Genomic DNA, 15,100 nt, shown 5'->3' on the forward strand with positions numbered 1-15,100 from the left:
TTTTCGTGAATATCCATGGAATCACTACCGGTCCACACAAACATAGTCCGAGTGTGAGGCTAGTAGCCAGTTCCCCCTTAGGGCAGATGGCGGGAGCCTATCAAGCTCTACTTAACCTCACTTCTCCGGTGGCCGGAGCGCCTCCGTTCCGATCGAGGAAACACACATTTACGACGCCACATCTTTCGTTTTCTGGCAATCGCTCTTTCGGTGCCACCAGAAGCAATTCGTTGCTTCCTCGAGAACTCCGTTCAGTTACTAGAACACTCGTAATCAGGAACAGCGCGAATCCTGCTCAGGTTTTTAGCTTTCTCATGCTATTTTTGATTCATTTGATATTTCGTTTCATAAGCTTTACATACCGTGGATTCTAACGGGTAGCGGTTATATGTATGATTTGAGGAATAGTAGTAGTGTGATCTTAAGAAATTTTAACAAATCACGAAAGCTGAGATATCGATTGAATGATCAATGATGATATATTGACTGGTTTCTTCCCCTTATAAAGGCTTACAAAGATACGTCGAGGACTGAACAAAGCTTCCTAAAAACTAGGAATAAAATCAGCTAAGAGATTTACTTCTAACAATCAAATTAATTGCGAGATTTTATTAGATCGATTACGTTGAATCATTCTTCAACACTCAATAGTTCATTTCCCTTCAATTAATTACTCTGAATCTTTCTTCAACATGAAAGGAGTTTCAAGGAAATGATGGCCCTAATCAACCTCCTCAAGTGTTTGCATCGACTTTTTTGGCTTCTGCAAAACCATTGTTGAATTTCGTTGGTAGCAATTTTCTTCCATTAGGTAATGCAATCTGCTTTTGTGTAACTGGATTATTTCTGTATCTATGACAGTGTTTTACAAAATACTAGAAGAAAGGGACTGGAAAAAAAAAAGACAAACTTGAAGCTTTTATGTAGCTTCAATCAAGCTTTTGTTAACTTCAATAAATCATTAATTCTTACTGATCCTTGGTTTCTTAATTAACATGATGCAGCTCTTATTAGTGGAGTAACATTAGGCCTCATAAACCCTAGTCTTGGATGCCTTGCTCACAAATATCATGTAGCAAAATTTAGCACTTGTGGGATATTTCTCATATCAGGTTATTACTTGAAAAAAAGTCATGCTTTAAGTTATTCACCAATATGGATAATATTATATGTCTTTTTGGTTATTAAACCATTTAATTTTTTTTTTAATTTGCTTATAATTTCTTGTTTCCATAAACAGGACTCACACTGCGCAGTGAAGAAGTAGGTGCAGCTGTTGCAGCATGGCCAGTTGGACTTTATGGGCTTGTATGAACTAAAATTTATAAAATTTATAGGTTCATTCTGTTCACTCCCCCTTTTTAAAAAACCATAGGAAATTAAACTAATTTAAATATTTTGAAATCATCACAGGCTTCTATTCTGTTGTTGACTCCCCTTTTTTCAAAAATCATCCTGCTAATTCACCTTCAACCTCAAGAATTTGTAACAGGTCTGGTTTTGGTTTTATAAAAGGAACATGCAACATGTTTCATTCATTAATATGCTATTTTGTAACAGCTCAAATCTTTTTTCATTTTATCAATTTCATTTTATATCTCTTACAGGACTAGCTTTATTTTGCTGTATGCCTACAACATTATCAAGCGGAGTTGCTTTAACTCGGGTTAGTTAATTGTTCTAGAAACTTTCTCTAATTACTATTTTGTTTTATAATTATATCATTCATTATGAGATTAAGTAAAAGTTGTTGTCTTGTTGATACAGCTTGCTGGAGGAAATTCAGCCTTGGCTCTTGCAATGACTGTATTATCGAGTCTTTTGGGAATTCTGATTGTAAGTTTGAAAGCAATAACTTTCCCTTTCTTGGAATCAAGGAAGGAATGGAATGATCATGGAATGGAATGACTCATTCCATTCCATCAAAACTAAGCATTCATCTGACTTTTTTGTGGTTTGTAGGTTCCTTTTTCTATATCTAAACTTATAGCTGGTGGAGTAGGTGCATCTCTTCCTGCTGATCAGTTATTCAGAAGCCTTATTCTCACACTTTTAACACCTTTAATTTTCGGAAAGGTACTAAATTTCTCAACTTTCATATTCAAAAAAAAAAAAAACATTGTGAAATAAATCAACCAATTTAAGAATTCAAAATTTCCTCTTTTTCTTTTTTATCTTCTTCCATATAACAGGCTCTGCGGGAATCCTTTAAAGGTGATTATTATTTTTACAAGATCTCAAAGTCCATTTTTCTAATGAGCATCTAAACAATCATGAATCATATCCAAGTTCTTCTTTGTTGTAGGGGTGGCAGATTTTTGTGATAATAATCGTAAGCTTTTATCATGTGTAAATGCTATTCTACTAAGTCTGGTAAGAAATAAAAATGAACCTTTTCATTGCTATATATTTTTTCAAAAAAAAAATTGAAATGCTACAAAAATAAAAATAAAAATGATGCAGTATAATCTTTATTCAGGTCCCTTGGATACAAGTGAGCAGATCAAGGTCACTCCTTTTAATGGTTAAGCTTGAAGTTTTTCTTGTAGCTGTTGTAATGGGAGCGTAAGTTTTTATAAAATTTCTCATATATCATCTACTTTAATTTTTTAGTTAATTGGTATAAAATGTAAATGATTCAGGGTTCTTCACTTGACACTATTGGGGTTTAATGCCCTGTCAATACAAATCCTATGTGGCATATCGGGTGGCAATAAATCGATTTTTGCAAACAAGGAAAATTCCAGTGCCCTTTTACTTGTTGCAAGTCAGGTAATAACATTTAATAATTACTATTTATTAACAAAAATGTAAATATCTTATTTCTTGCAATTTGTAGAAAACTTTGCCAGTATTGGTTGCTGTTGTGGATCAACTTGGTGGCAGTTTTGGTGAATCTGGTTTGCTTGTTCTTCCTTGTGTTGCAGCACATTTAAACCAGGTTTGTTTGATTTATCAAATTGCATTAAATAAAAAAAAATGTTGACATAAAATTAAATGGGTATGTGGGACCCATGTGAATGGTTTTTTTGGTGTGTGTAGATTATCATGGACTCTTTCTTTGTAAGCTTTTGGAACAAGAAGAAACAGTCACTTGGTGATAACAAATCAGCCTAGATTTTGCAACCCTAACATGCTTCTGCAAAAAGGACGATTGTTACAAAGTACACTTTTTCTTTTTTTCTTTTTTGACATTCAATGTACAATTGTTACAAGTTCTCATGTTCTTCATGTATAACATTTTATTTTATGAGATTTTTTGCTATATAGTAATTTATAAGACGATGTTTATTAAAGAAATATGAGTATAGTTCATCGGCGTTATTTTGTATTTTTTTCATAATACTTAATATGCTATGCTTATTTTGGATCTAAATATAACCGTTACACCCGTTTATTTTTATCCGAGTTTTGAGTTAAATATTATATAGTTAATATAATATATTGTGTATCATGTATTTTTCAGCCGCGTAATATGCGAATCTTTTTTAATATGATAATTTTCTGAAATTTGTAACCACATGAATTTAATACACCTTTTGTCATCTTTAGAAACATATCCTCTTCTTCAATCTACACATATAACATATTTAATATATAATTTTCAACACAATTTTGAATACATAATTTAGATTTATTCCCATCTACAATTGCAATATAAACTTTATCATAATATGACATGTACGATGTATATAACATGATGTATTTTTTTAACCTACATTTTTATTATTTTACAAAACAAATGCTATAAATTCGTTTTTCAAATGTTGTTTTTCTGTCTACAAGACTACACTACGTACTAAAACTTAACAATTTTTTTGGAGCATCCACTATAATAAGTTAGTAACTATCTATTTTGATTTATTTATTTTATAAGACAGAACGCTAAAAAATATTCAAGCTATGCACATGATATACACACCTTGAGTGTCACATAAAATTATTATAGAATCTTATCATATGATCGTAGCCCTAAACATAAACATAAAAAAACTCAAAAAGAGAGATGCAACACATTAACGATGGTAATATTAATCACGGGTATTTAATTATTTATTCTAGATAACTTGATATAACTAACAATGATCTATGATCATAAATACGTGATTGAATATACTTTTTTTTTTCTTCCCTAAAATGAATAATTAGAAGGTTAAAAATATAATAACGTTCTAATTAACTTTATTTATTTGGAAATTTGTATTAATGTAGTAATCAAAGTCAAATATCACGGTTGGTGAACATTGACAAGTGACAACCACTGAATTATTAATACCAACAGTTGAGATAGTTTACCAACTTTGAACACCAAATCAACTTAACTTGTTCCCATGAGACTGAATATTCATTTCTTGTAGTTACCTTTATACCTTATAAAGCTTCCACCCTTGAGAACTCTTCAACAATCAAATCTTCTCTAAATTACTATTAGTTCCACTTATATTGAAGACAAGTTTTGAACCCTTGATCTCAATCTCGAAGACATCTATTTAACAAAAAGAAGATTGAAATTATAATATATAACCTTCATTAGCTTTGGTGGAGAGCGAGAGCAGCATCAAAATGAAGGCTCACAAGGGGTTTGATAATATGTTAAAGAGGATTGCAGTGGTCTTACTTATTGGAATCATAGCTTTTGCATATCAGATCACCACTCCTCCGCCACCTAACCTCTGCGGTTCACCAGGTGGTCCGCCGGTCACCGGACCTCGAGTCACCCTCAGAGACGGTAGACATCTAGCCTATAACGAATACGGCGTCACCAGAGAAACCGCCAACTATAAAATCGTGTTCGTCCATGGATTCAGCTCTTGCCGCTTCGACGAATCGCTTTTCCATCAGGTAGTTTGACTCGAGTATGCTAGCTGTATATATGCTTGACTAGATTGATTATATACAAAACTGGAATTAATAATCGTTTCGCCATGGATGGATTGGATTGCTTAATTTGTAAATGTGGAAACATTTTGTAGGAATTATTTGAAAAACTTAAGATCTACATGGTGACGTTCGATCGGCCGGGTTACGGGGAAAGCGATCCGGATCCGAAACGAACGATTAAAAGCTTAGCTTTGGATATGGAAGAACTTGCTGATAAACTGGAACTTGGTGATAAATTCTACGTAATTGGATACTCCATGGGTCAACAAGGAGCTTGGGGTAGCCTCAAGTACATTCCTCATCGGTGAGTTCAATACCATATACTATACATCCCAATGGTTTCTCGAAATGCGTTTCTTGGTTGTACTCTACTGTACAACCCGACGATGCATATATTGTTTTTTAAGTAAAAAAAAAAACATGTGGGGTCCAAGTACTTGTCATACTCCATTACCGGATCATGCGGATCGGAAATATCGTGGTGCCAGAACCACAAGATTTCCAAAATCAGTTTACTTAATTTGGATAATGACAAAAATAAAGAATTTTACTATTAAATGATAGGTGCCAATCTGTCAAAGTGATACAAAATTTTAGATTGTTCGTTAAAAAATTAAAAGGATATTATTATATTGTTATAATAATATCTAAGTTTTGAAAAAATAGTGTGCGAATATTTAATAAATTATGCATATGTTATAAAAATATATTTATGGTCTGTGATATTATTTTTGCTGACTAATCTAACAAAAAAATATTAGTTACAAAATCATTCCGAGTTTGTAAATCTATTTCACTTTTAAAGAAAAAAAAAGTTGATGGGTTTGTTTTACCATACGTCCAATCCATACCTCATTCTCAAATCTATCATTTTTTTTTTGGTTTAAAAAATAAGATAATTTAATAGAATATGAATAATCTCGTAAATAATATATATATATATATATATATATATATATATATATATATATATATATATATATATATATATATATATATATATATATATTAGCTGCAAAATTGCAAAAATAATTTTTACAAAATTGAGTAATTGGTGCTGAAAAATCATGGGGTTTTTGCGAACAGGTTAGCCGGCGTGGCCTTAATTGCACCGGTTGTGAACTACTGGTGGTCTAGTTTTCCGGCCAACTTATCGTTGGAGGCCTACAAATTACAACCACGTCAAGATCAATTCGCAGTCGGCGTTTCACACTACGCGCCATGGCTAGTCTACTGGTGGAACACCCAGCGATGGTTCCCCGGCTCCAGCGTCATCGCCGGAAAACCTAATTTCTCAGCTTCCGATTGGGATCTCATCTCCAAGCTTCGAGGCGACGGATCACCAAAACCAATTCCAACACAAAAGGTAAAACCAACCCTAAATTCCATTTTCAAACTCTTGTATCGGAAATCGAAAACTGAGATATGACGATCGTGAACAGGATTACGTAAGGCAACAAGGACTAGAGGAATCGATTTTTATGGATATGAAGGTCGGATTTGGAAAATGGGAATTTGATCCGATGGAGATTGAGAATCCGTTCCCGGAGAAGGAGGGAAGTGTTCATTTGTGGCATGGAGATGAAGATGGGCTTGTGCCTGTGAGTTTGCAGAGATACATAGCGAAGAAGCTGCCATGGATTCATTACCATGAACTACCTGGTGTTGGCCATTTGCTACCAAATTATGATGGTAAGAAAGAAGCCATTTTAAAGTCTCTTCTGCTTGGAGAATAGAATACTAATACTCATAGTTTTGGTGTTTTAGACATACATCATATATGTTAGATCTTGAATGTAGAATTCTGGGCATAGAAAGTTTCCATATTGTTATATTGAACATGTAATCTCATTTATACATATCGGCATATCCTATTCAAAGGGTAATAATTGAATTAAAGATTAGAAATACACTTTATATCAAGGCAACAAAAGAGACTACTTGAAAAACAACTAAATAGGAACACTTGTATTACTTTAACAACTTTTACAAGAGCTTACAACTACACTTATGAGGTACTTACAAATGAATACGAGAGACATATTTATGCTTGAGAATTGAGATCCTCCCATAAAACAAATTGAATGGACAAGAATACGAAAAGTCAAGGTAAATCATGCATACCCACAAGTCAAATACTCAAATTTGCTCCAACTTTGACCCCAACATTTTTTTGTTTGAGCATGTAACTAAAAATTCTTATACGTACAACAACATGAACTCTGAAATATATTAAATGAAACCTTATTACCTATACACTTAAATGGAACACTTTTTTGTGTTTTTTTTTCAACATTTACTTCTTACTACCACGACGGCTGATTTTGATTTTGCTTCTTAGTTTCTCAATCCTCTTTATTTTTCTCTGTTGTTGCAACATTTTCATCCAACTCATTTTCTTTCCCATCTTCCCACCACCACCACCACTACTTTTCCCACTTACACCCTTTGGAACTATCTTTTTCTCACTTTTACCCTTCTTGGGTTTCTTAGAATCATGAGTAGTGTGTTTCAAGAAACCACCCACAAGTGCCTTCAACTGACCTTTCTGGTTTTTTTCTGCTACTTTATGAACCACCAACTGTTTGTGATTCTTGTCAACCACCTTTTCTCCATGAACCTCCTCTTTCTTCTTCCCATGGTCGTGGTCAACCGCCTTTCCTCCATGAACCTCCTCTTTCTTTTTCCCATGGTCATGGTCAACCACCTTTCCTCCATGAACCTCCTCTTTCTTCTTCCCGTGGTCATGGTCAACCACCTTTCCTCCATGAACCTCTTCCTTCTTCTTCCCATGGTCATGGTCAACCACCTTTTCTCCATGAGCCTCATCCTTTTTCTTATGGTCAACGCCTTTTTCTGCATGCTTTTGTGAGGATTTTTTGTGACTGTCTACATCACCATGATCTTTTCCTGTATTATGATCCGATGGAGATTTTTTATGATCATCTTCAACATCATGGTGATGGTGGTGATGGTGGTGGTGGTGGTGATGGTGGAAGATGAATCCCAACTTTTCTTTAAGTTGCTTCAACCTCCCAACTTTTCCTATCTTTGATTCTTCATGATTGCCCCTTTTGTTACCCTTTGTTGCAACCACCATCTTTAACTTTGACCTTGAAGTTGACTTTGACCCTGAAGATTCATCCGAGCTAATCTTCGGTTCTTTCTCTTTCTGATTACCCTTTTTGTACCACTTTGTTGGAACCATGCTCTTTGACTTTGATTTTGATTTTGACTTTGACCTTGTAGTTGACTTTGAACCTGAAGATGCATCTGAGCTAATCGTTGGTTCTTTTTCTTTCTGTTTACCCCTTTTGTACCACTTTATTGGAACCATACTCTTTGATTTTGACTTGGACATTGAAGTTGACTTTGACCCTGAAGATTCATCTGAGCTGATCTTTGGTTCTTTTTCTTTCTGATTACCCCTTTTGTACCACTTTGTTAGAACCATACTCTTTGATTTTGACTTTGACCTTGAAGTTGACTTTGACCCTGAAGATTCATCTGAGCTAATCTTCGGTTCTTTTTCTTTTTGATTACCCCTTTTGCCCCACTTTGTTGGAACCATACTCTTTGATTTTGACTTTGACCTTGAAGTTGACTTTGACCCTGATGATTCATCTGTGCTAATCTTTGGTTCTTTCTGCTTACCCCTTTTGTACCCGTTTGTTGGAACCATCCTCTTTGGCGTTGACTTTGACCTTGAAGTTGATTTTGACCCCGAAGATTCATCTGAGCTAATCTTTGAATCTTTCTTATTACCCCTTTTGTAACCCTTTGTCGGAGCCTTCCTCTTTGACTTTGACCTTGGCGTTGACTTCGACCCTGAAGATTCATCTTCATCTGAGCTACTCATGGAAGGACTCTGATCAGGGCTTGAAACCGAATACATCTCACTCTCACTCTCACTCTCATTTTCACTCTCACTCTCGCTTTCACTCTCTTCATGGCCTTTGTAAGATCCTTCCATGTCACTACAAGTAGCATAATCTTGTTGACTTTCACTTTGACTTCTCGAACTTGATGAATAATTTGAGCTTGAAACTGGACTATCTGAAGTCACCGGAGAAACTGATCTTTTCCGGTCAACCACCGCGTGTTTCCCTCTGTAATGATCCGGTTTCTTTCGCCTTGTGATTTCAGTTTCTTGATGTTGACTATTATGTCTGCCATGGTGGGTTGACTTAACAGGTGGGGTCAACCATTGGTTAATTGTTTCCTTTTTAACCATCTGTAAAGCAAGATTCTTGTCGGGAATTTTAGTCAAACTTGAAGAGACGCCAGAAGCATGATAAAGATTATTATAAGTTTTCTCTGGTAAATAATCATGGTGGTTTTCTTGATTGAACATTTCACTTGGACTAACATTTTCAGATGTTTGACTAATGGGCAACACCATATTGACCACTCTTGGTTGAGGTTGCAAGGTCAACTCCCCATGCCATGGATCACTTCTACCAACAGAATAGTTTCCAATCTGACTAAATTGACCCCGGGAATCATTTTCAAGAAGATTGACACGATTGGATGCTGGTTGCAAACTCAAAATGCAAGATTCTATTTGTTGGATTTTAGCAGAAGCTTGTCTTGATATTTGATCATCTTCATCATTTTGATTATATAAAGTCAGTGATTTTGGAAAGTCAACAGTTGATGAACATGGGAATCCTCCAACTCCAACTTCATAGGTGGTTGGGTTATTTTGATCTTCCCAACTTCTTTTATGATTTTGACGTTGGTTATCTTGAACTTGACTTAACTCTTTGGTCAACTGTTTGACTTTTGGTCTTTGGCATACACGGCATCGTTTCGGTTTGACATCTGGTTCACCTGAAGAAAATTCTTGACTTATTGGCTCATTGAAGATCCCTTGACTGGTTCTTAAGTCAAGATTCTGCAGACTTGGAAATTGGGTAGTTGACCACAAGTTATAATAAGATGGTCTAAATTGAGTACCTACCATCTGATCATGAAACCAATTACAATTCTAGTGTCAATATTATATAATTCTCAGAAAAAAATAAAATTCAAGTCAAGAAACAAGAAACATTGAATACCTTTGCATGAGCCTCGAAAGCTTTTTTTGCACTAGCATCCAGTAAATTTAGTAGTAGTTGTCTTTCATTCTTGTCCAACTATTTCAGAACAAATATAAATCAAGGGATGGATTAATTAGCATATGAAAGAAGAAAGAACACAGAAACATACATATGCAATGGAAATAGATCACAAGAGAATCAGTCAGATTCTTGATGAATCAATTGGCATCAATGGATTCATTTTTATAAAATGCAATAGTGTTGGAGCAAAACCTTATTTTAAGTTTGTAACTATATCAAATTAAACTTTGGAGAAGAGTACGACATACAGAAGCAAAAAGACTTACATTTTCAGAGACACGTTGTTGGTCGTTTACAAGAAGGCCATACAATCGTCTCAAGGAGAGCAGCTCTGATCGTAGGTCCTCTGGATCCATCATCTGTGACTAGAACTCCGCAAAAACTGAAAGAATTCTACGGATTAATTTAAGCCAATGATATTTCATAATTTTATGGCGATATTGTTTTCTAATCACATTGTTGACAGAGAAAGAGAACCACATGCCTGTTTGGACTTTCCCGATTTCAGAGTGTTCTCTCATTACCCACAATCTGATCGTCGGGTCTTTTAGGGCAAGTGGACAGCGCTAAATAGTAAATACTGTTAGATTGTTGAATTTACAAACACAAATGAAAGAAAAAGGAAAGATTACGAGTGGTTTTTCGAAATCTGTACTCCAAAAAATCGGGGAAAAGAAGCCAAATTCATGGAGGGAGAATATGATCAGCGAACATCAAAAGCCATGTTTCTGTAATCAAGTAATCAAATTGTGTACAGATTAGAATCCGAAGTACCTTCAATATCTTAAGTTAATGACGAACCACACAGCCAAAACAAATTCAGAGATAATTCGATCGTCGTACAACGTAAATTCTAAAAATGAGAACGACAAATTCAGGTTTTTTCTGTTCTAAACTTTAAACCCATTCGATAACTGCCGCCATTCTCTTGAAAATAATTCTTATACTCCTTACATTTGCCGGGAAAAACAGCGACGAGCCCCCTCTTTTCACAGAATCATACAAATATCACTATATTTCACAAAAATTTAGAAATTGTCCTTGAATTTAATACAATTACAAAAATAGTTCTGCATTTCACAAATTTACAGAAATAGCCCCGTAGCAATAGCAGAATTACATAGATGTTCCCATTTTTTTTCCACAAAAATACACAAATGTTCCCTGCCTAATGATCGAATAATAGAAATGGCTTCTACATTTCAAGGGTGCTTGAACCCAACTATGTAGTGAAGAAAGATTGTGTATCGGAATTGACGGGTCTCGACTGATAAATGTTTCACGATGCTTAAGTTGCAAATATGAAGAGGGTTTCAAGTTGACTCACAGATGCCCGATGGGGCGGTTCATAAAGGGTTGAAGAATTATTTTTTACAGTTCTTATGATATGGGATTTAATCATTGGGGGCATATGTAGGTCGACATAGAATACAGTGGAATGGTAGGTTATAGGTGCATTTTATACACCTATTTTGCATGTTTAATTTCATCATTTCATTGCATTTTACTTCATAATTTTTGCATTTAGTTAATAGTTTGGGCGCTTCCATGTTTTATTCAGATTGTCTAATACTTCGTTATTTTTGAATTATTTTGTAGGTATTGCGGCTATCTGGAGTGTTAAAACGCGTCGTTAACGTCTAAAAAAATAAAAATCACTGATTGGTTGCACTAATGGGTAGCACACAGAAGTAGGTTTGAATCCATAAGGACACAATCTAAAAGTCAACACTTCTTTGCGTAAGGCACATACTAGTCAGAAACATAAAATGTAAAAATAGGGTTTTTTATTCGAAATATTAATAACTAAAAATTGCAGTGAAATAAAGTAAATAAAATCAGTAATAAAAAGCGTTGCAGTTCTGCTACTACTTTCCTAATTATGCCATTAATCCAGATTTGGTTATTTAATATGCATTCTATCTAAGGTGGTACTGAAAACTAGGGATGAACATTAGAACCGCCGGAACCGGAACCGGTAACAAGGTCCGGTTACCGGTTCTTCATTTTTATTAAAACCGGAACCGGTTTGACATTTTTTTCGTTCTTTAAAATATGCATAACTCACTCATATGAAATCGGAATTATTTGATTTTTTTTCAACATGTAATTTGGAGTTTATAGTTCATTTTTTACTGTACAAACATATGTTTTGGTTAGATATTGAATCAGACAAATGCCCCAAAAGAAAGAATATCGATGCTGCGTTTTTTCTATTTCAACATTTTTTTGTTTTTTTTTGAATCTGTCATATTTTTTTAAATGAGCATAACTCATTCATATGACGTCGGAATTACTTAATTTTTTTTTTCCAGCATGTAATTTGGTGTTTGTAGTTCATTTTAGACTATAAAAACATATATTTTGGTTAGATATCGAATCAGTTATAGACCTCAGAAGACAACATATCAATGTTACGTATTTTCTGTTTCAACATTTATTTTTTGAAATCTGTCATGCTTTTAAAATGCACATAACTCACTCATATGAAGTCGAAATTACTTGATTTTTTTCATCATGTAATTTAATGTTTGTACTTCAATTTAGAATGTAAAAAGTCATAATTTGGTTAAATAATGAATCATTTACAAGCTCCGGAAGATAACATATCATCTATAATATTTTGAACCGGTTCTATTTTGAAAAATAACCGTAAAACCGGGACCGAAACCGGAATCGGCGCTAGAACCGGCGGTCCGGTTTCCGGTTCTTATAATATACGAAAACCGGTTCCGGTTCCGAACAAGTCCGGTTCTAAAGCTCATCCCTACTGAAAACTACTAACAAGCTCTAGTAAGTTCCCTTTTACCAAATTAATTAACTAAAACAAACTTTTTAATTTATCTCAACTTTTTACTAACCTAATTAAACTAACTTTTTACTAACCTAATTAAACAAGTTCTTAATCAAATCGGAAAAGCAACATTATAAACACCGTAAAATTCTCAGCAATATTCAATACTTCTCATAAGCTCGGAAACATAAAAATATATGATTTTCAGTTTATATAAGAATTAAATCCCAATATGGAACCAATCTGATACTTGTTAGTTATTACTAGTTTATAAAACCAATTACAAATTTCAACAACTGATTAACTAAAATAATTTAATCCTAATCAAGTAATCATTCTAAAAAAAACTAAAAATCAAACATCCAAGAAACATAAAACGGAAACCACTATATAGAAACACAAAGTAAAAATCAAATCTAATGATTAATCACATAAAAAGGTATTGATCTTTGGCAGAACTAAAAACTAAGGTTTTATCTGGACATGACACGATTGGATGCTAGTTGCAAAGTCGAAATGCAAGATTCTATTTGTTGGATTTTAACATAAGCTTGTCTTGATATTTGATCATCTTCATCATTTTGATTATATAAAGTCGGTGATTTCGGAAAGTCAACGGTTGATGAACATGGGAATCCTCCAACTCCAACTTCATAGGTGGTTGGGTTATTTTGATCTTCCCAACTTCTTTTATGATTTTGACATTGGTTATCTTGAACTTGACTTAACTCTTTGGTCAACTGTTTGACTTTTGGTCTTTGGCATACACGGCATCGTTTCGGATTGACATCTGGTTCGTCTGAAGAAAATTCTTGACTTATTGGCTCATTGAAGATCCCTTGACTGGTTCTTAAGTCAAGATTCTGCAGACTTGGAAATTGGGTAGTTGACCACAGGTTATAATAAGATGGTCTGTATTGAGTACCTACCATCTGATCATATAACCAATTACAAATCTAGTGTCAATATCATATTACTCTCATAAAGAAAGAAAGAAATTTCAAGTCATAGAATACCTTTGCATGAGCCTCAAAAGCTTTTTTGGCTCTAGCATCCAGTAAATTTAGTAGTAGTTGCCTTGCGTTCTTGTCCAACTATTTCAGAACAAATATAAATCAAGGGATCGATTAATTAGCATATGAAAGAAGAAAGAACACAGAAACCTACATATACGCTGCAATGGAAATAGATCACAAGAGAATCAGTCAGATAGATAATTGTACATCTTTTTCCTTAAATGTTGGATTCTTGATAAATCAATTGGCATCAAGGATTCATTTTTTGTAAAATGCAAAGTGTTCAAACAAAACCTTATCAAATTGAAGTTTTGGAGAAGAGTACGACAGACAGACGCAAAAAGACTTACCTTTTTAGAGACACGTTGTTGCTCGTTTACAAGAAGGCCATATAATCGTCGCAAGGAGAGTAGCTCTGATCGTAGGTCCTCTGGATCCATCATCTGTGACTAGAACTCCGCAAAAAACTGAAACAAATCTACAATTATTTTAAGCCAATGATGCTTCTTATGGCGAATTCATTATCCCGATAGGATTTCCTTCAGAAATTTGTTTCAATTCATTATCCACAATCTGATCGTCAACGCTAAATAGTAAATACAGTTAGACTGTTGAAATTACAAACACAAATGAAAGAAAAAGTAAATATTAGAAGTGGTATTTCGAAATCTGTCTCCAGAAAATCGGGGAAAAGAAGCCACATTCATGGAGGGGGAATACGATCAGCAAAATCAAAAGCCATGTTTCTGTAATCAAGTAATCAATTTGTGTACAGATTAGAATCCCAAGTACCTTTAATATCGCAAGTTAATGAGGGACCACACAGCCAAAAACAAATGTACAGATAATTCGATCGTCGTACAACGCAAATTCTAAGAATGAGAGCGACAAATTCAGGTTTTTTTCTGGTCTAAACTTTAAACCCATTCGATAACTGCCGCCATTCTCTTGAAAAGAATTCTTATACTCCTAACATTTGCCGGGAAAAAACAGTGAAGAACCCCCTCCTTTTCACAAAATCACACAACTATCAGTATATTACACAAAATGGTCCTTATGTTTGACAAAATCTTAGAAATGGTCGTTGAATTTCATAAAAATATAGAAATGGTTCTGCATTTCACAAAAATACAGAAATGGTCCCTTATCAATAGCAGAATTACAGAAATGGTTCCAGTTTTTTCACAAAAATACATAAATGGTCCTGGACTAATAGCAAAATAACATAAATGGTCTCCATGTTTCACAAAATTACAGAATCAATCTCTACCTATTAGAGAGTTTAT

The 15,100-nt window shown here is 34.3% G+C and overlaps 4 protein-coding genes and 1 long non-coding RNA gene across 5 annotated transcripts; 2 read left to right on the forward strand and 3 right to left on the reverse strand.

Annotated features, from left to right (window-relative positions):
* Positions 1–3,300, forward strand: LOC145068611 (putative sodium/metabolite cotransporter BASS4, chloroplastic). Its single transcript, XM_079015603.1, has 14 exons — positions 1–299; positions 700–811; positions 1,005–1,112; positions 1,241–1,308; positions 1,414–1,492; positions 1,608–1,666; positions 1,768–1,836; positions 1,963–2,076; positions 2,193–2,214; positions 2,306–2,373; positions 2,480–2,565; positions 2,643–2,772; positions 2,840–2,941; positions 3,043–3,300. The coding sequence occupies exons 1-14, from the start codon at positions 87–89 to the stop codon at positions 3,115–3,117; spliced, it is 1,305 nt and encodes a 434-aa protein (XP_078871729.1). The 5' UTR covers positions 1–86; the 3' UTR covers positions 3,118–3,300.
* Positions 3,301–4,160: 860 nt separating this feature from the next.
* Positions 4,161–4,758, reverse strand: LOC145068613 (uncharacterized). Its single transcript, XR_013689027.1, has 2 exons — positions 4,619–4,758; positions 4,161–4,486 (listed from the first exon to the last, which is right to left on the reverse strand). It is a non-coding gene; the product is annotated as an uncharacterized LOC145068613 (long non-coding RNA).
* On the forward strand, positions 4,396–6,791 carry LOC145068612 (uncharacterized). The gene is made up of 4 exons (XM_079015605.1): positions 4,396–4,842; positions 4,974–5,185; positions 5,968–6,247; positions 6,324–6,791. The coding sequence occupies exons 1-4, from the start codon at positions 4,564–4,566 to the stop codon at positions 6,615–6,617; spliced, it is 1,065 nt and encodes a 354-aa protein (XP_078871731.1). The 5' UTR covers positions 4,396–4,563; the 3' UTR covers positions 6,618–6,791.
* Positions 6,792–6,882: 91 nt separating this feature from the next.
* Positions 6,883–10,941, reverse strand: LOC145068610 (uncharacterized). The gene is made up of 4 exons (XM_079015602.1): positions 10,779–10,941; positions 10,271–10,570; positions 9,942–10,019; positions 6,883–9,847 (listed from the first exon to the last, which is right to left on the reverse strand). The coding sequence occupies exons 2-4, from the start codon at positions 10,361–10,363 to the stop codon at positions 7,178–7,180; spliced, it is 2,841 nt and encodes a 946-aa protein (XP_078871728.1). The 5' UTR covers positions 10,364–10,570; positions 10,779–10,941; the 3' UTR covers positions 6,883–7,177.
* Positions 10,942–13,122: 2,181 nt separating this feature from the next.
* On the reverse strand, positions 13,123–14,878 carry LOC145069774 (uncharacterized). The gene is made up of 3 exons (XM_079016719.1): positions 14,165–14,878; positions 13,815–13,892; positions 13,123–13,730 (listed from the first exon to the last, which is right to left on the reverse strand). Exons 1-3 carry the CDS (start codon positions 14,255–14,257, stop codon positions 13,272–13,274), a joined length of 630 nt encoding a protein of 209 aa, XP_078872845.1. The 5' UTR covers positions 14,258–14,878; the 3' UTR covers positions 13,123–13,271.
* Positions 14,879–15,100: the final 222 nt, after the last annotated feature.

This window comes from Lactuca serriola, chromosome 8, assembly GCF_051521515.1.
Source record: "Lactuca serriola cultivar US96UC23 chromosome 8, Lser_US96UC23_V15, whole genome shotgun sequence".
In the NCBI taxonomy this organism is placed as follows: domain Eukaryota; kingdom Viridiplantae; phylum Streptophyta; class Magnoliopsida; order Asterales; family Asteraceae; genus Lactuca; species Lactuca serriola.

Excerpts from the sequence above, each read along its gene's own strand:
- LOC145068611 (XM_079015603.1), top strand. The coding sequence starts at position 87 with ATGGCGGGAGCCTATCAAGCTCTACTTAACCTCACTTCTCCGGTGGCC. Across the intron at positions 812-1,004 it reads TAGCAATTTTCTTCCATTAG|CTCTTATTAGTGGAGTAACA; the intron begins GTAATGCAATCT and ends AACATGATGCAG. Across the intron at positions 1,113-1,240 it reads TGGGATATTTCTCATATCAG|GACTCACACTGCGCAGTGAA; the intron begins GTTATTACTTGA and ends TTCCATAAACAG.
- LOC145068612 (XM_079015605.1), top strand. The coding sequence starts at position 4,564 with ATGAAGGCTCACAAGGGGTTTGATAATATGTTAAAGAGGATTGCAGTG. Across the intron at positions 4,843-4,973 it reads ACGAATCGCTTTTCCATCAG|GAATTATTTGAAAAACTTAA; the intron begins GTAGTTTGACTC and ends AACATTTTGTAG. Across the intron at positions 6,248-6,323 it reads AACCAATTCCAACACAAAAG|GATTACGTAAGGCAACAAGG; the intron begins GTAAAACCAACC and ends GATCGTGAACAG.
- LOC145068610 (XM_079015602.1), bottom strand. The coding sequence starts at position 10,363 with ATGATGGATCCAGAGGACCTACGATCAGAGCTGCTCTCCTTGAGACGA. Across the intron at positions 10,020-10,270 it reads AACAACGTGTCTCTGAAAAT|TTGGACAAGAATGAAAGACA; the intron begins GTAAGTCTTTTT and ends GTTCTGAAATAG. Across the intron at positions 9,848-9,941 it reads CTTTCGAGGCTCATGCAAAG|ATGGTAGGTACTCAATTTAG; the intron begins GTATTCAATGTT and ends TTTCATGATCAG.
- LOC145069774 (XM_079016719.1), bottom strand. The coding sequence starts at position 14,257 with ATGATGGATCCAGAGGACCTACGATCAGAGCTACTCTCCTTGCGACGA. Across the intron at positions 13,893-14,164 it reads AACAACGTGTCTCTAAAAAG|TTGGACAAGAACGCAAGGCA; the intron begins GTAAGTCTTTTT and ends GTTCTGAAATAG. Across the intron at positions 13,731-13,814 it reads CTTTTGAGGCTCATGCAAAG|ATGGTAGGTACTCAATACAG; the intron begins GTATTCTATGAC and ends TTATATGATCAG.